At 35.9% G+C, this 17,742-nt stretch overlaps 1 protein-coding gene across 1 annotated transcript in view; it reads right to left on the bottom strand.

The window, feature by feature from the left end:
- Positions 1-17,742, bottom strand: part of SPATA5 (spermatogenesis associated 5) — a 124,623-nt gene that overhangs the window by 91,712 nt on the left and 15,169 nt on the right. Inside the window, exons 10-13 of the mRNA XM_015811473.2 lie at positions 9,483-9,637; positions 8,267-8,476; positions 2,182-2,235; positions 1,645-1,724 (exon numbers count right to left, since the gene is read on the bottom strand). Of these exons, the coding sequence (XP_015666959.1) occupies positions 1,645-1,724; positions 2,182-2,235; positions 8,267-8,476; positions 9,483-9,637 (499 nt within the window). The remainder of the gene's footprint in view (positions 1-1,644; positions 1,725-2,181; positions 2,236-8,266; positions 8,477-9,482; positions 9,638-17,742) is intronic.

Genomic DNA, 17,742 nt, shown 5'->3' with positions numbered 1-17,742 from the left:
CCTGGATCGCGGAGAATCCTCGGGGCTCCGGAGGAGTTCTCACCTACATCGTCCATATAGGACGACTCGGGAACTCAACTCCTACCCCGGGCAGCTCACCTATCCCCTTATGCCCAGGGGAAAGGTATCAGGCCGTTTGACAGCTGGTACTGGCTGTCAAAACGGCTTTTACGCGAAACAGGCGGGAGGCAGCAAACAGTTGCGACCGACGAAGTCGCCTGCCACCGGAAGTCTCTATGTTAGCATTATTCCTTTCACTACATACCTGATGCTTCAATTACAAATAAAATGCAAGCAACGGCTTCATGAGGTACATTTTCCTGTCCTGCAAATGAATTTTGTCCAGTCCACCAATCTATGTTGCAAATACTTTTAAATGTTGTCAAATTAGTAAATTAAACAAGAGTTTAAATTAGGTATTTAAATTTCTCATTGGCGAAAAATCTATGGATTGTTTAATGTGACTGGTAAAGCAAAGTGACAATGTTAAGAGGTGTCTCCTTGAACATCTAAATCTGATTATAGAAAAGGAAAGTGGATCTATGGATGCTGCAATTCATTACTATCTTTAATACATTTGCAAATTACTACTGTGTAAAATCAATCTGTAAAAACAGTCCATTTCCAATTAGTGCCTCATCTGGTTTCCTACACCATTCAATTTCAGATGAATGTTATGAGAAGCATGTTACACAATTTACCACCCATATGGTTCAAATTTAACAATAAAATATTTATATCCTGCCCTGCTTTTTTCTATGTCTCCCACCCACTCAACGTATAGATGTAGTCAATGGAATATGACTTCACAAATCATATGCCACTTTTTGCACCGGCTAGAAAGAGTTCTCATTTTTCTCCATTTTATGTCTACATTAGATAATAGGTCAAAAACATCCAGACATAACTGAACATTTCAAATGTAGATATAAATGAATATACATTTTCATTTTTTTACTATATGGTTAACTTTAAATCTTGTGTTTCACTTAATATAAGTTTCAAATTGATAATTTAGCTTTCATTTTGGAACAATTTTTCCTTTGTTCAAGCACACAATAAATAACTGTACAGATTCAAATCACAATAATCCAGTTAAACAAAAAGCTCACTGTACAACTTTTCTACCATGGCTAATTATCATAATTTAAGGCAAGATTTATCTTTAGTACAAGTGTTGTACTGATAGAAATTGGCTTGATTTCTCCTTTCCTGAGGTTTACTTGATCCATCTTTCTCTAAAGTTCCTATAATTCTCGTAGCAAACAGAAGGAAAAGATGTACACTGAATATATCTATCTTATTGTAATGAAACAACCAATTTCATGTAGCAATTTTGATCCACTAAACAGAATGAGACAAAACATTTAATACGGCTCTCCCCCAAAATCCTTGCTACAATAAAATTAGGAGGTGCCCTATGGCTGTTTTTAAAAGAAAAAAAGTGCAAATGTGTTAATGGAAAGGATACTGCTACACCAATCAATTTCTTATTACTTTCAAGAGCAAATAAAAAAAGCCATTTTCTTATTCATAAATTGTACTGCTTTCATGAAGAAATAAAAAGCAGAGAAAGCTATAGAACATGGAAGTGCAAGTCTCATATAACCATAAAATATGCTTTTTATAAATAATTTCTCTTACCTCCCCCGTTCTACAGCCAAGGCATCTAGTTCATCAAAAAACAATATGGACGGTGAAACAGCTCTGGCTTTCCTAAATATCTAAGAGAAAAAACATGGACTGGGATGATGAAAAAAAAATTAATTGTTGAAAAGTATACTATGTTCTTACAGAGGCTTAACAGACTTCCCATTCACCCATCCAATAAAGTCTGATTGGTAGCATTCTCATATCAGTAGATAAATCTGTCAGATTAGCAATTGGTAAAAGCACTTGGTTGTAAAGTATCAACATTTTATCTATAAAATGTCTGACATCCTGAATCACTTAGTGATTCAGCTGTCAAGTATAGCAGTTTCCAGACCAGGATCAGCAATGGTTTTGACAAGTAATATTGTCCTGTATTTGTTTGAGGATGGTGTGTGTGTGTGTGTGTGTGTGTGTGTGTGTGTGTGTAAAGTAGGCATACTCTTCTCTCTTGTCTTGCAACCCATGGTTAGTTTACCTCTTTTATAAGTAAGTATGAATTGTTGTACTGTTAAATTTATTATACTTAACCTCTCTGACTGCACGTTCAGATTCTCCAACATATTTGTTCATCAATTCAGGTCCCTGCATGGAAAAAAAATCAAAAACTTTCAAGGATGTTTCCGTTACATCATACTTTCTTTTAAATGTTAAAAAAAAAAACACCTTGAAGAGAATACTTGAAAGTATTTTATTTATTATAAAAATGTTTGAAAACACATGCTGTTCCCCAATCAATCAACTTATTAGTCTGGATTTATTGAATTTCCGCTGACTCTTAAATCTTAATTTTCTGGACTCAATTTAAGTTGGCACATATTATCTATAATACACTGAACTGAAATATTTGAAGAACCTGCCATCTACTACAAGCCTTTTTCTATCTTCGTGGTATCCGAAGCAGAACATCCAGATTCAGCCAGAGTTTCATTCCATACAGCATTAATGAGAACTCTCAAGCTTCCTCTTTCCGTTATATATTCAAGATGGACAATATTTAATATTTATTTGCTACATATATGTAGAGATGTGGGTCTATACATATGTTGTTCATAGTATGTTTAGGTGTGTGTCATGTATGTGTTTTACTTTGAGAGCGGGCAACTAAATTTCATTTTTGATGTGTGCCATTATGCCCACAGTATAAAAATGACAATAAAGGTTATCTTATCATCTTATCTTATCTTATCTTATCTTATCATATCTTATCTTATCTTATCATCTTATCTATCTATCTATCTATCTATCTATCTATCTATCTATCTATCTATCTATCTATCTATCTATCTATCTTTTTACACCCTAAATTCACCTTTGCAGTCAACACAGTATGTAATATAATGATTTAATATTATAAACATTAATTAGTACTCTTTGGCTTTGTGATTGTTAAAAAAAGAGAAAGCAGTATTATACATATCTCTTTTTTATATGATCTACTAGTAGTTAAAGTGATACCCTACATTACTATACTTTTGTAGCCTTGATAGTATATTTGCAAACATCAATACTTAGAAGATTCTAGAACAAATGGCAATTAATTAAATAATATGCATACTGAAAACAATGCCAATTACAAAATGAAAAGTATGAATTGGTCAGACTAATCTAAGTAACTTTCTAAAAGGAAATCAAAATGTAAAAGGATTTTGATAGAGGGAGGCTCAAACCAGAATAATACATAACATCCTGATTTTACACTTAGAATAAAGAAAAATACACAGGTATAGAATGAAAAATACCTGGCTTGTTAATAGTACATATGAAAAGAATCTTGGAATTATGTTGACCACAAACTGAAAATGAATCAGCAATAACATATGGCTCCCAAAAAGAGAAATTGTATTTTAGGGCACATCAATAGAAATACAGCTTCCAAATCATGAGAAATGATAGTTATATTAACATTTATATTATTACTTTCATTACCTGCTTTGGTCATACTTACTTCAAGAAATATAGTACATATGGCTCTATACACTATAGTTTAAGAAAGATCCAGAGAAAATGGAAAGAAGTTTTGCAAGGAAAGTTATAGGGCACTAAGTATATGTAACCTTAAGAAAATTTATTCAGGGGCAATATAATAGCAGTATTCAGATACCTAAAAGATTGACAAGGGATCCACAATTATGTATATAGATAGTCCTCACTTAAGGATCATTTGTTTACCAACTGTTTGAAGTTACAATGTGCTGAACAAATGGTATTTATGCCTGGTCCTTGAAATTACAGCCATTGTAGCACCCTGAGGTCACATGATCAAAATTCAGGCACTTGGCAACCTACCCACATTTATGACTGCAGAGTGCACTTCAACTTCCCCACACCAGTCTATCTCCCACCTTATCTGCCCTTTTGGGTGTCCAGTACTCTGCCACTTCCTGCCATTCCTAACTGACCTTTGCCATCTCCTTCCTCCCACTGCTGATGAGGTGCATCCAGCTGAGCCCTTCACAAGGCAGCTGCTGGCGTTACAATACTTTTTTTCTGAGGCTGCATATAGCTTTCCTAAAGTCACACAAGGTCTTTTTTGAGGCCTCAGGAAGTCCATGCATTGCCTCAGGAAGAAAGAATACAGCCAGCAGAAGGGCTTGCCTCATCAGAAACAAAAGAATACAGCAAAAGTGAGGGATTGCGGAGCACAGGGCAACTTGCACACCTTCCCACACCTAGCAGTAGCCATCTCTGGCCCGTCAACGTTCATACTATAGTAGTTGCTTATACACCATCCCTTAATTGCTGCATTCATGCCAGACCATATTATACACACCTGCTGGCTGGCCTGCTTGCAAATTATCTACAATTCAAAAGTTCTGCCCGTTGACTTTGCTTATGGAAGCTGGCAGGCAGTCACAAGGAAATCCTCTTTTAATAACACAATTCTTGCTTAACAACAGCAACAGGGATTGTCAGAATTGTTATCACTAAGTGATGTAGTCACATGATTTTGTGCTTTATGACTGTATTGCTTAGCAAAAGAAATTTTGATCCCAATTACTACTGTTAATCTGTACTTTAATTTGGGTTTCTGTACTGAGCAAAGAGTTATATTTATTGACCTAAAAGTTCTGTAGAACTATATAAAGTTAATTTTGAGATGTTTTCTAAAAAGATTTTATCTCGTGAATTTCATGTTTCTTATTTAATAAAGAGCAATTCATGAGGAACAGTCCAAAGACCCTTTCAGAACATTAACCAATCTTCTTCCAGAAATGTAATGATAATTACTCATAAAGTCAAGACGCAGGTCTTCCCAAAACCATTAATCTATTTTAACTGCTGCAGCCAAGAAATAAAGACAAAGAAATGGCAAATTTAAACTGGAAAGCATTTTGTTGTAATTGATCCAGATGACAACCAGAACGTAAGCCCATGTCAAGTGCAGTAAACCACAAAATATTTTAAGAAGGATACAGGAAGTCAGCAAAGCCAAAGTGAAATCAATATCTGCCAACAGAATATATTTTGAAAGTACTGCTAATTGGAAAAAGAAAAGCTAACTGAAATGGCTCATATTTAAGAGGAAAAGAAAGACAGGATGAACATTTTCTACCAAAGCCTTTACCATAATTGTACATGCTTGAAAAATAAAAATACATTTCAAGTTGCTGTCTCTCTGTCTCATCTGCATAAATTTGTGCTTTGTGATAAATTAAGTTTTAAAAGTTGTCTTAAAACCTACAAAGTTCAAAATCACTTGACAGTCCTCTAGAAATACTAATTATTTTACATGTCTCTTCTGAGAACCACAAAACTGACAAATGAAGCAACATATTGCAAAAGGTTTTTTAAAATATACATGATACAGGTAATCCCCAAGTTACGAGGGTTCACTTAGCATCCATTTGAAATTACGCAACATGCGCCCTCTAATGCTTACGAGCAAGTCCCCAAATCACGAATCTTGCAGCAGCACAGCATTTGTTCATCCTTACGAATGACTGCAGAGGCTCTGCAACATCCACCCCCTCCCCACAACTGCTTCCCACTCCCTTCTGCCGCACCCAACTCACTTACCTTGCAAAAATCCTCTCTGCCATGGTTTCTTTCCCTTTTGAGGGAAAGGAGAGACGGCTTGCAAATGCTTTTCGCTGCGACAATGGAAGTTTCTGGAGTCCGCGATCTTGCGCAAGTGTTTGAAGTTGTGCCAAATCACAGACCTTAGAAACTTTCATTCTCTTTGCAAAAGGTGTTTGCAGTGCCTGTTTCCTGCTCCTGCCTCCAACTCCTTTCTGCCTGAGGGCATGCCCAAAACCTTCAACTGAGGGAGAAGGCGAGGCCCCTCACACCCGCCCTGCTGGGGAGGAAGTGACCCCATTGTCCCCAGAGCTTCGAAGGCCTCCTCCAAGTTGCCCAGAACAGAGGCCATGGGAAGCTTCTGCCTACCTCCGAAGGTCGGATCCAGGCCTCGGAGGCCTGCTCAAAGCCATTGCCGCCTGGAATGGAGGTTAGAGGAGCTTCTGCATGCCTCTGGAGGTCAGATCCAGGCCGCGGAGGCCTGGATCCAACCACCGGAGGCATGCAGAAGCCTCCCACAGCCCCGAGTTGGGGGGGAGCAGGAGGCAGGCAAACAGCACGAGAGTTCAGGCATCTATTCTCTGCAAAGAGGATTGGTGCCTGAACTTGTATGATATTACAGTACCCAGGAGCTTCCATTGACTCTCCTGTCCCTAAAAAGCAGGAACTGCAGTAGAGAGGAGACAGATCTTTTAAAGGTAAGTGAGTCCGGTGCAACAAGAATGCAGGGGGAAGCATGAGGTATCTTAGTGGGTTGGGGAAGCCTTGGGGGTCTGTTCCATCACTATGCCCCCCATGGCCTTTCCCACCCTGCGATACCTCATGTGCACTTAACGAGCTGTGTGCATCTTATCGAACAGGAAGTGATCTCATTTGAGATATGAGATTCACTGCCACGAATTTTTGAGTTACAAATGGAATGGGCAGGCTCCATTACATTTGTAATCGAGCACTACCTGTACAACCAAGCCACTTTGGGAGAAGCATTCTTGTAGAAAATGTCAAAAAAATACTAATGTAACTATTTTCTTCTACTGCTCACTGCACATAAAACGCCAAACTCTTTCTCATTCAGCAAAATTTCAAGGTACCTATACAACTGGCATTCTTTAGTGGAAGAAGAGAATCACAGTAGAAAAACTTCAAGTTCTTTTTTTGTGTGTATATATGCATCCTTTACCCCCTAGAGCAGTGGTCCAAACCTTTTGGCCACCAGGGACAAGTTCTGCAGAAAAAAAATTTCCACAGACCAGGGAGAACGTGGCTTTGCAAGCTACCTAGATCCTGCACATGTGCAGATGAAGCTTCACTTGCTTGTACGGACAAGTTCCTAACAGGCCATGAACCGGTGCTGGTCTGTGGTCCACGGGTTGGGGACCCCTGCTCTAGAGTCCAATGTCTAGTATATAAGTGGCATACAAAGTATTGAAATAAATTAATAAATAACCAAAATTGTTTTTATTTACAAAAACTAGTGGCTAGAGTTAGCACAAAATATACTGTGTCATTTAGGAGAAAAAACAATCCTATCTCATTTAACCTCATTTTTTTTAAGATTATACTCTGAACTAAGCTACTTTTTTCTTATAATAAACATGTATAAAAGCATTAAACATTCTGACACCTTTTTAAAAAAAATTGGCAATTCAGCTTTTGATTTTAGATTATGTTTTGATTCTAATTTTGAAGACCTTCTTGGAAAGCTTTTTCCCCTCTACAATATTTTAAAAATATAAATGAGAACCAGTTAAGGCACCAGGCTAGAAACCAGGAGACTGTGAGTTCTAGTCTTAGGCATGAAATCCAGCTGGGTGACTTTGGGCCAGTCCAGTCACTTTCTCAGGCCACAATGTCAGGCTTTGGTGACAAGCTGCTCAATCAATTCCTATTGCAACCAATATTTAGTTTATCTGAAAAAAGTGGAACCTGTATTTGCATGAAAATGCTAGGAAGAAAATAAAAATAGCAACAACATATTAAGGTACAGGAAACCATCTGGTGATTTGATGATGTAACTAGAAGAAACAAAGCTGACATCAATTCGATTAATTGGCTTTGAAGTCCAAATTATTTAATAAAAAAAAACAAAGTAGGCACTGAAAGATGTTATCTCAGGCCATTTTTATGGAACATGGAGAATTTAGGAGTAAAAATTGGAACACTTGACTTCCAGTCTTTCCATCATTCCAACTTTTTATTTTGTAAAACAAATCATGCCATGAAAATTCAATTATTTTGCCACCAAATTACTGTGGCACTACCTTGATATGGTTTCAACTATTGCACTATTCTATATTATAACTACAGTATGAATAAACCAGAAATTTAACTAAGCAAGTAGCGTAACTTTCTTTTCTTCTTCCAAATGTACTATTCTTCCCTAGACTTTCAGCACAGACTAGGTTCATAAAGCGTGAGAACAAAAATATAAAACATTACAAACAAATACTATATATAAAACAGGAAATTAAGGTAATTATTGCAATGCCAATCCAGTACATCCAACATATCTGAAAGGCTGACAGTTGAAGAATACTACAGGAGAGTTTTTATGGTATTTGATAACATCATGCTTAAGAACACAGTGATTACTAACCTTTACTGCCAAGAAGTTTAGACCACTTTCATGAGCCAAGGCCTTTGCAATCATGGTTTTAGAACATCCTGGTGGTCCATATAGCAGTACTCCTTTTGGTGGCTGAATGCCCATTCGAATGAAAGATTCAGGATGCTTCAGTGGCCATTCAACAGCCTGCTTTAATTTCAGTTTAACATCTTCCAGCCCTCCTATGTCTGACCAGGATACCTATAAAGCGAGTCACTTTAATTAATTCATTCATTGATTTTTGATAGCTCCCATGTTCAGGAGCATAAATATTGCATTATCAAGCAGCTACTAGGAGTTTAGTACTTAATTAGATCTATTTTAACACTTTCTTCGGATCACTTTTTACTGAACACACACACACACACCACAATCAGTGCCAAATAGGATACAGTAATCAATCTTTATTTCTGATAATATTGATGTAGTATCTCTTCAGAAGATCTTTATCAAGTTTATTGTCCTATAAATGTGTAGACCATTTTTAGGCTAAAGAAGACAGTTATATAAATACAACTGCTCAGTTCAGGTTCACAAAATGCTGTAATAAAAAAGCTATTAATTCATGGGAAAAGCACAAGAAAAAAAACATAAATATAAACTATCACAAGTATAACAGTCATTTGCACTCTCTTATTGGCAATGGTCAATCATTTGCATGGCTACCTTATTATCTACAATAAATATTTTTCTTTAGCTAAGCTATGTTCATGAAATTCATTCATCATGGATTGAAAGACTTTGCCGAAAGAGTAGTTTTTGTCTCCATGTTTGGATGTATTTCTATTCTATCCATATGCCTGTCTTAAAATAGTGTATCCCTGCACATTCCACAAAAACAGAGAATGATATCAAAGTACAACAATGTGCTATATTTTCATCCTTGTGAGAAATGTATGATGTTGGAAAATATGCAAGGTTAATACTGACTATACATGTGGACCTCTCACTATTTTTCATCATGATTTCCTAGACAACCCTTCTTGACCTTCAGCTATGTTGGAACTTGAGCTCTAGAATATCCAGACAACATAACTAGGAATTAAAGGAGTTACAGTTCCAATATATTCCCAAGATATGCAGAAGGAAAGACTTGAAGATCACTTAAGCTATTTCTGTGATCAGATGACTGCCTTTAAGCATGAGTCTTTTCTTATTCTCCAACTTCCAAATAGTCATCTTAAAATATTTAATAGAGAAATCTTACTTTGGGTACATCAATTGTCACCTCTCTCATGGCGCTGGGCCTGACATCATTCATTGCCTGCAGAAAATCACTGCGATTAATAATTACAGATACAGACACATCATCATCCAGGAGATTCTCTTTCTTATGAAATATTCTCCGCAAAGCATGCATTCCTGTACAAAGGACACAAAATGCAAAATAATGTATGGATTTCTTATTACATTTCACAGATATTTAACAATACATAAGTAGTAAATCCCATGCTGGTCCGTGACCGTAATAAAGATTGAATTGAATATAGTAAATGAAAAATATGAGAAATAAGATATTTCTCTTAATTTGATTTCATCAAGCATAAACAAATGAATGCGTAAGCATATATAGTAGTGATAGTCAACCTATGATACTCCAGATGCTATTGAACTGCATCTCTCATGTCCCAGCTTTTCCCATCACTTGTTGCCCTTTCCAAGGTAACTAAAATTGTCATACATTAGAATTACATCAGAAATGTAACAAAATCTCTAACTTTATCTTACAACATGAAGCATTTATTGGAAGGGATGAAATACAAAGGACAGACTAAGTGGATGCTAGTTGGTACACTGAAAGTACATTTGTAAACAATAACTAGTTTGTGGCTTAAACTAGTAATTATTTACAAAAAGTCTACCATCATCAAGTCTACCACCATCAAGTAAACATCCTTGAGACTATTTTCAAGCATTTCATAAGAAAGGGATTTAGATTTCTGAACACGGTTATCTATCTTCTTCTATAAGCGTGTTGATTGGGAGACAAAAGGCATCCAAAAAAGATATCACTTCACTGTTTCCCTTAGACTTGTCCAATCCACCAAATTATTTAGACTAACCCACCAAATTATTCTTTAGGAAACAGCTTTGGAAAATGAAGAAAAGGGTTGTATAACTCTCAAATAAAATAATGCATCATTTTTAGGGTTGCCAGGTGTCCACTATTTGAGTGGACAGTCCACTTTTTTCACATTATGTTCACTATTTTTTTTCACAAAATAGTGGACATTTTTTTTATTCAAAAGCTTTATGATGAAATGGTACGTAATCTAAAGCTGGACATTTTTTTATTCAAAAGCTTTATGATGAAATGGTACGTAATCTAAAGCTGTACAGTCTACTTTTTTTGCTACTTAACCCCTCCCCCCCCCCGCTTGTCCGCTATTTTTTGGAAGCAGACCTGGCAACCCTAATCATTTTCATATTAAGTTATTATATGAAAATCTGCAAGTACTAGAGTCCTGGTGGTGATCAGGATTGCATAATATTTTTGTGATAAAAGTAACTACTTAAAATAAAGAATTAAATTTGCCAAAGTTACCAATTTAAAACAGTTGTTGTTATCTATTTAATTGAAGAAAATACTTATTTCATGCACTGTTCAAAGCAAATACAGCTTTAAACATTTCCAATCCGAAAAGAAGTTATTGATGAAATCTGGTATGTAAGAGGGAACATTTCACATAATGTCTTATTTTCATATCTTATTTGCTATTATACAATATGTCTGGGTTTAAAAAAAATAAATTTGCAATCAACCAATTAAAAAAGATAAAGAAACAGCACCATTCAGTAATTGTTTGAGCAAGATACAGCATGCCTTCCCTTATTTTTTCAGGCTGGATCCAAACTTAGCCTATCCAACTAGATCTTTCTTCTCCACTCCTCTGGCCTACCTGTAGCTACTTCTTTCTTAAGATCTGGGGCACTCTGCTACATTGGAAGATTATTCTAGGTCTAGGATGAGAAAAAAAAGGTTTCTCTAAAATCAGGCCACAGCACATGGTTCAGTAGAGCTTTACTCCACTTGGTTTGGGAGATTTCTCAATCAGCTTAGTTTTATACTCCATGCAGTATTTAGGAAAGGTGGAAAAATCTGCTTCTTTCTATGTAGTTAAAGTTCAGCCCTACTATTCTCTATGTGGGCAATAAAGCAGTTGAAAAACGAAAATGGTTAAAATTGTTCAAAATAAAATCTGAATTATTTAAAGTACACATGCGCCGAAACCATTATGCAGTTCAACATTTAAATGAAGCAATGTTTTACAAAAAACAACAACACAATAATAAAAGACAGATTGAAGGCAAAACCTTAATCCTTCCTGTTTCCTCTTGTTAACATCATTTATTTCTGCTGTCCCTGCTGACCTTGACCTTAATCAGTGGTTATGTTATTTCCAAGAATGGATCTAGTCAGTACTTTACCAAATACATAAATACATCTTCTTTTTCACTAAAAGAGGAAGAACTTTGTAATATGTTTGTATATGTGAGAACTGTGTTCTAGTTGTAAGACAGAACAAATCCTGAACAATGACCTCACCCTTTGATTAAAGCTGCATTCCAAAAATAGCAGGCATGTATCCAACACAACGGAAGTTTAAAAAACAGTTTGCCATTTTGGATGAGACCCAACTTTTATTCATGTACTGAAAGACAGCTTGAAGAACATGTTTATATTTATCAGGCAGCACTTTTTTCCAACTCGTCAGCTCATGTTCCCTTACCATTAACTACTGTGGTTAACTTTTCCAAAATCTTATTAAAAACAAGGAATTGTTTTATGAATCAAAAGTCTAAATGAAAAATATCCATATTTTAATTCATATAAAAAGTACACATAACTTACAAGAGTTAATCAGTGTTGGTTGTTGTACATTTTATATATATAATTCTGAATCTGATTCAGCAGTTGACTTAATCAGAATGCTTAGTTTTCAAGAATGTATGTATATAGGACAACTTCATGCTCAATAAAGGCTATATAAATAAAACATTTAAAAAATATAAAATAATTATGTATCACCACTATTTTTAGATAGTATTCGAAGTATAGGAATTAGTTTGAATACTATTAAATTTGTAGTATTGTTTTAGATAAATACCGTGATTTGGCTAATGTAAAGGTGGGATCAAAAGTTAGGCTTATGTGTATCAAAAAGAAACCCTATAACTGAAACATGGGCCTATGTAGGGATTGCCCATCGCTTAGGAAAAACAAAGAGACTGTTTTAGATCCTAGTGACCCAGAAAGATCTATCCCAATTGAACTGTGTGGCAGGGTAACTATCAAACAAAGCTATTATATCTTCTGTTCTCACCTCTGCGCATAATCTAATATTCTCATACATACCACTACTCAAAACACATTGTATGTTGCAAGTACTTATCTTATTCTTTCCTTGCTCGTGTAGAAGTAGCTCTGCACATAGTTTTCCTCTCAGTTATAGATGCAATAAAAGGTACAAATTCAGGGGCCTTGGATCACTAGTTTGCCTGTTCTGTCTGAGAGACTCAGTGATAAAACTGAGAGGACCTTATCACAAAATTGCAATTTTTAAACTTACTGTTATTTAACTACTTTATTCTTTCCTTTCTTGCAATCACAGATTCTGGATTTAACAATTATATAGGTCAGTGGTGGCGAACCTTTGGCACGAGTGCCAGAGGCAGCACTCAGAGCCCTCTCTGTGGGCACACACGCCGTTGCCCCAGTCCTAGGCCTTCAGCTGGGTTTTATAAAACCTTTTCGCTTTAGGCCTCTGCCGCTGTGTGCAAAAAAAAAAAAGATTCAATCAATCAGTCAATTTCAACTTCTTGCAGGAAAAAAAAAAGATCTTGCAAAGTTGGAATTGATTGATTGAACTTTTTAGTCCCACCCAGTCTGCTGTTACCATCGCAGCCACACCCACCCAATGGGCCACACCCAGCCAATGGCCACACCCACCCAGCACCCAACGATGCATAAGTGGATTTTGAGTTGCAGTTTGGGCACTCGGTCTCTAAAAGGTTCGCCATCACTGATATAGGTAGAACTGCAAAGGACATGCATAAAAGAAGAAACTTTGCAGCATGTCAACCAGCAAACTGTAGTTTCCATTTTTTTTAACCCCTTTTGAACCTCTTTTTGCCTATTTTTTAAACTGGTGGTTCTAGATCACAGGAACAACAGAAGTCTAAATCCACCGTAAATGTGTCCTTAATGCTGATTTCCTGTTTAGCTTGCCAAAGAGGAAAATGTACACTTAATTAAACTACATTCCCCACCAAGTGATTTGCATTCATGAATTTTAACTTGTCTTAATTTATGTATTTCTTTTTTGTACAATTGGTGGCTGCTAGAATGAATCAAAGCTAGTTAAAACTGATCTTGAGTGGTTATGCAAGTCAAATCCATAAAGAATAATGTAATGGTTACATTCTTTTCTATCCAAACATCTGGAATGCACCAAGTAAGAGAAAGGTAGTTTTTAATTTTGTGGTTTTTCATTGTTAATCAGTTACTCTATTCCTCATAATTTTATGAGTTAATTATACTTTATTATATTTACAGATCTGTATACTGTTTTGAAGTGCACAAAAGTATAAATGTACATTTGTAAATGTACACAAATCCTTCATACTAAGTATGTACTAAACATACTTAGTCATTTCCTGTTGACACTCCACTCAACCACATTTGCATATGTAATTACAGAAAAAAATAAGTAGTAATAATATTTATTAAATTTATATGCTGTCCTCACTATCAAATCAACTCTAAAGGCAAAATAACTTATTTTGTACTGTTCATTTACTTTTGTACTTCATTATTTCATCCATCGTTCAATTATCTAGACTCCATTTCTTCTTGTTATATCACAGAAATTTTCCCTTGAATTCATTTTCTGATGTACCCTACTTTTGCTTCCATATAACAAAACGGACAGAAACAGAGTCTCATGTACAGTAATTTTTGATACTTCAATAAGTATTCTACATAAACAGTAAATATTTTGATCATAATTTCTCTCCATTTCTCTGCTTCTTTTAACCAACCAAGCTCTCTTTGACTAGATAGTTTTCAACTTTATTTTTCTCTATATATGCACTGTACAACATCATTTTTTGGTATCATTCTCCTATGTCAGGGGTGTCAAACTCAATTTCATTGGGGGCCGCATCAGCATTGTGGTTGCCCTTGGGGGGCTGGGTGGGTATGGCCAGGGTGGGTGCGGCCTACTTGGTGGACGTGGACGGAGTAGGTATGGCCTACTGGGTGGGCATGGCCAGCTCTACATCGTTCGCATCAAGGGTGCCTGTGGGGGCCTGGGCAGGAGTGGGACAGATCTGAGAGTCTCTGGCAGAAGGGGGTGGGACCGGGGCAAGCGCCAAGGCATGATCCATGTCTTCATTCCTCACAAAGGGTGACACCTCCCTAGCATGCACCCAGGGGGCGGGGCCGACGCGGCAGGGGCTGGTTCCTTGCTGTTTCCAGACGGCCTTGTGGAGCTAAGACTGAATGCGTTTCAGCATAGATGGCGACCGCAAAATTGTACATTGACTCCTGGCCAGCCTGGGCCAGGGCCAAGGCAGCAGGAGCCATTCGCTCATTGTTTCCAGGATGGCTTCGCGGGCCACATGAAAGCACTTCGCGGGCTATATCCGGCCCCCGGGCCTTGTGTTTGACATGTCTGTTTTATGTGATGTTTTTTCCTTATTGTCCGTTTCCTTCATATTTTTTCACTTTTTTCATATTTTTCATCAGTGTAACTCCACATACTTTTTTGGGCATTCTCTAACATAATTATTTTCACTTTGTTGCATTCATTCTGTTTGGGAATTACCTATAGAGGTAATACTGGTCATATAGAGCTAGTACCTCTCTTTATGCAGTCTACTTTAACTCTTGTTTCTTTCACTTGTTTCTTTTTCTTTCGTGTCCATTTATTTCCTGACGATCAACACCAAATAAGGTCCTATCTCTCTAGGTAGAACAGCTCATCACCTTTACATCTTACACTAATTATCTCATCTTTACCATAAACAATCAACTAAACTGTGCTTTTTGACTCATTATTTTCTCATATGTATGCATGAACAGGCATATGCTTAAATCACTTCTTGAAACAAGCAGATATTTTTCTAAACAAATACCGTACATGCCAAATAGTTACCATTCTGATTCATTCTTGGCTCTCTGAATCACCCAGTTACTCCTGCACTTTCATTTCATTCCCACACATCAATTCATGCCACATAGCAATATAACTTTTCTCTGCAAGTCACATTAATTCAGAATATTGCATTTTCTGGAACATCAATTCATAATTTCTGGCATACAGTTCAACCTTTTCCTTTGTAAATTTATAATTTTATTTTTCTACTTCATAAGATATATATCAACCATATCTTCTTCCCCTTTTCTCAAATTTCACAAACATACAACATATATAATTTTCTTTCAATTCATTTATTAATGTATACTTTTTACCATATACACCTCTTTCATTCCAAGTCTCAATCTTCAATTCTACCACGATATGTGCAGCATTCCCTACTAACTGTGAGGACACAATAGTTAACAATTTAAGCACAATTGGGCTAATATGCTAGATGCTCAATCAAATCCCAGTTTTACACCATGAATGCTCACACTCTTCTCTGCAAGTTAGAGAATCTCTATTTGAGACAACCTTGCAAACTAACATACCATTTGCCCAGGTCCCACCAATTAGGAGACACATAATATGTGTGGACTCCCTGAAGATATATTTGGAAATGTGATGAGGTTTATTAGAGAAATCTAAGATGTGTTTAGTACTTATGATGGGAAGGGATCTTTATTATATTATTTAAGTTTGTATATTAATTACAAAAGTAATATAAAATTGTTCCTGTTTGTACAAGTATAAGAATTTGGTCCTTCACAATCTGTACATTGCAAGTTTAACTGGGTAAACTATTGGAAGGAGGAAGGTGGAATTTTCAGGCTTTGTGAATGCTTAGTATTTGCTGAAACATGCCTATTGGCTAATGATGCTGTGGCAAGGCACAGGAAGCAGAAAAATATTAATTTCATTTCAGATGAAATCCATTACATAAAAAGTTGTTTCCTCCAATAAAGGCTATTGCATATGTTTGCTTTATTTTCAAGGCAAGTGTTAGTAGGATTATTATTCTTGATTTTAAAACTATTCATAGTTGCAAGCCATGTGAAATAAAATGAAACAGGGCATTAGAAAATTCTAATAATTAGAACATAATTCTTTTGTTAAAAGTTGTGCAAGAATTAGCTTTTGGCTGAAGCAAAATATGTAAGAACTATGCCATCATTAATCAAATCATCTATTTATAAAGTCCTTTTTTACAAATATATTCCTACAATTCTCTTATAATAGCCCTACATTCTGTCCTTTTGAAGTATATCTTCTTCAACAGCTGTGATTTTACTATAATTTGTTTTTTTTTAATTTGCTGTTTAAATAATAGATATTTTAATAAAGATGATTGAACAGGATATGGAGTGTTATAATTGCCCCTACAAAGTAATGGCAATGATCTTCCTCCAAAGTACCCTAGAACAGATTACCAAGAATAAAAATAATCTTCAATTAAAAAAATTAAATAAAGCCAAAAGTCCTACAACAAAGCTATAAAAATGCAAGATCTAAGTCTAAGTTCATTTTAAATGAAGGCTGCTAAGAAAAAACTATTTAAATTACAAAGAAAGTAAAGTGTAGTCAGAGAAGTAAAAAGAAAAAAAAGGATGCGCTGTGAAGACAGAGGAAGAAGGGCATTTATTAATGCTTGCTTCAAGTGAAGATTTGTGATGAATTAGACATCCTTGAAGGATCAGGGTGGCACTGCAATAGAAATTGGCAACTAGATAGTGAATTCTGGCTTGTACAGTCTCTCTCTCTCTCTCATAAAAGTAATTAAAATGCCAACCTATACATATGGTACAACTTTGATCAACAGAAGTATCTCTTTCACTTGAACACAAATACACAAATGGCAGTATACCATTTCTTAGGCAGGAAAACAAAAGATGATACACACTTTTCAAAAATGAAGTGCACTAATAATATTTTATAGAACTTTGCTCATTAATGAATGGGCAATCAATGGATTGTTGAAATGATTATGTGCCAGTGCTTCTAAGTTTCCCTATAAATATTCTAAGCAGCCAACAAGAAGTCATAAAATATATAGGATAAATGGAAAAGCCAATTTCAAAGCAATCAGAGAATATTAATTGTTCAAAATCTCTCCTGGGAAATGTCATTGTGGAATCCAGTTTTTACTTTTAGAACAACCAAGATCAGGATTCTTTCTTTTAATTTTCATGACATTAAAGAATAAGTTTGCAGTGCTTTTTTTCTAAAAAAAAAAAAAAAAAAAAAAGGTGCCGGAACTCACACATGTCATACAACCCGCCTTGCCTACCCTACAAGGTTCCATCCAAAAAAGGTGCCAGAACT

Source organism: Protobothrops mucrosquamatus, unplaced genomic scaffold, assembly GCF_001527695.2.
Source record: "Protobothrops mucrosquamatus isolate PMUCROS unplaced genomic scaffold, P.Mucros_1.0 scaffold_50, whole genome shotgun sequence".
Lineage (NCBI taxonomy): Eukaryota > Metazoa > Chordata > Lepidosauria > Squamata > Viperidae > Protobothrops > Protobothrops mucrosquamatus.
The sequence above is the reverse complement of the archived record's forward strand: the minus strand, read 5'-3'. Positions and strand labels throughout refer to the sequence as shown.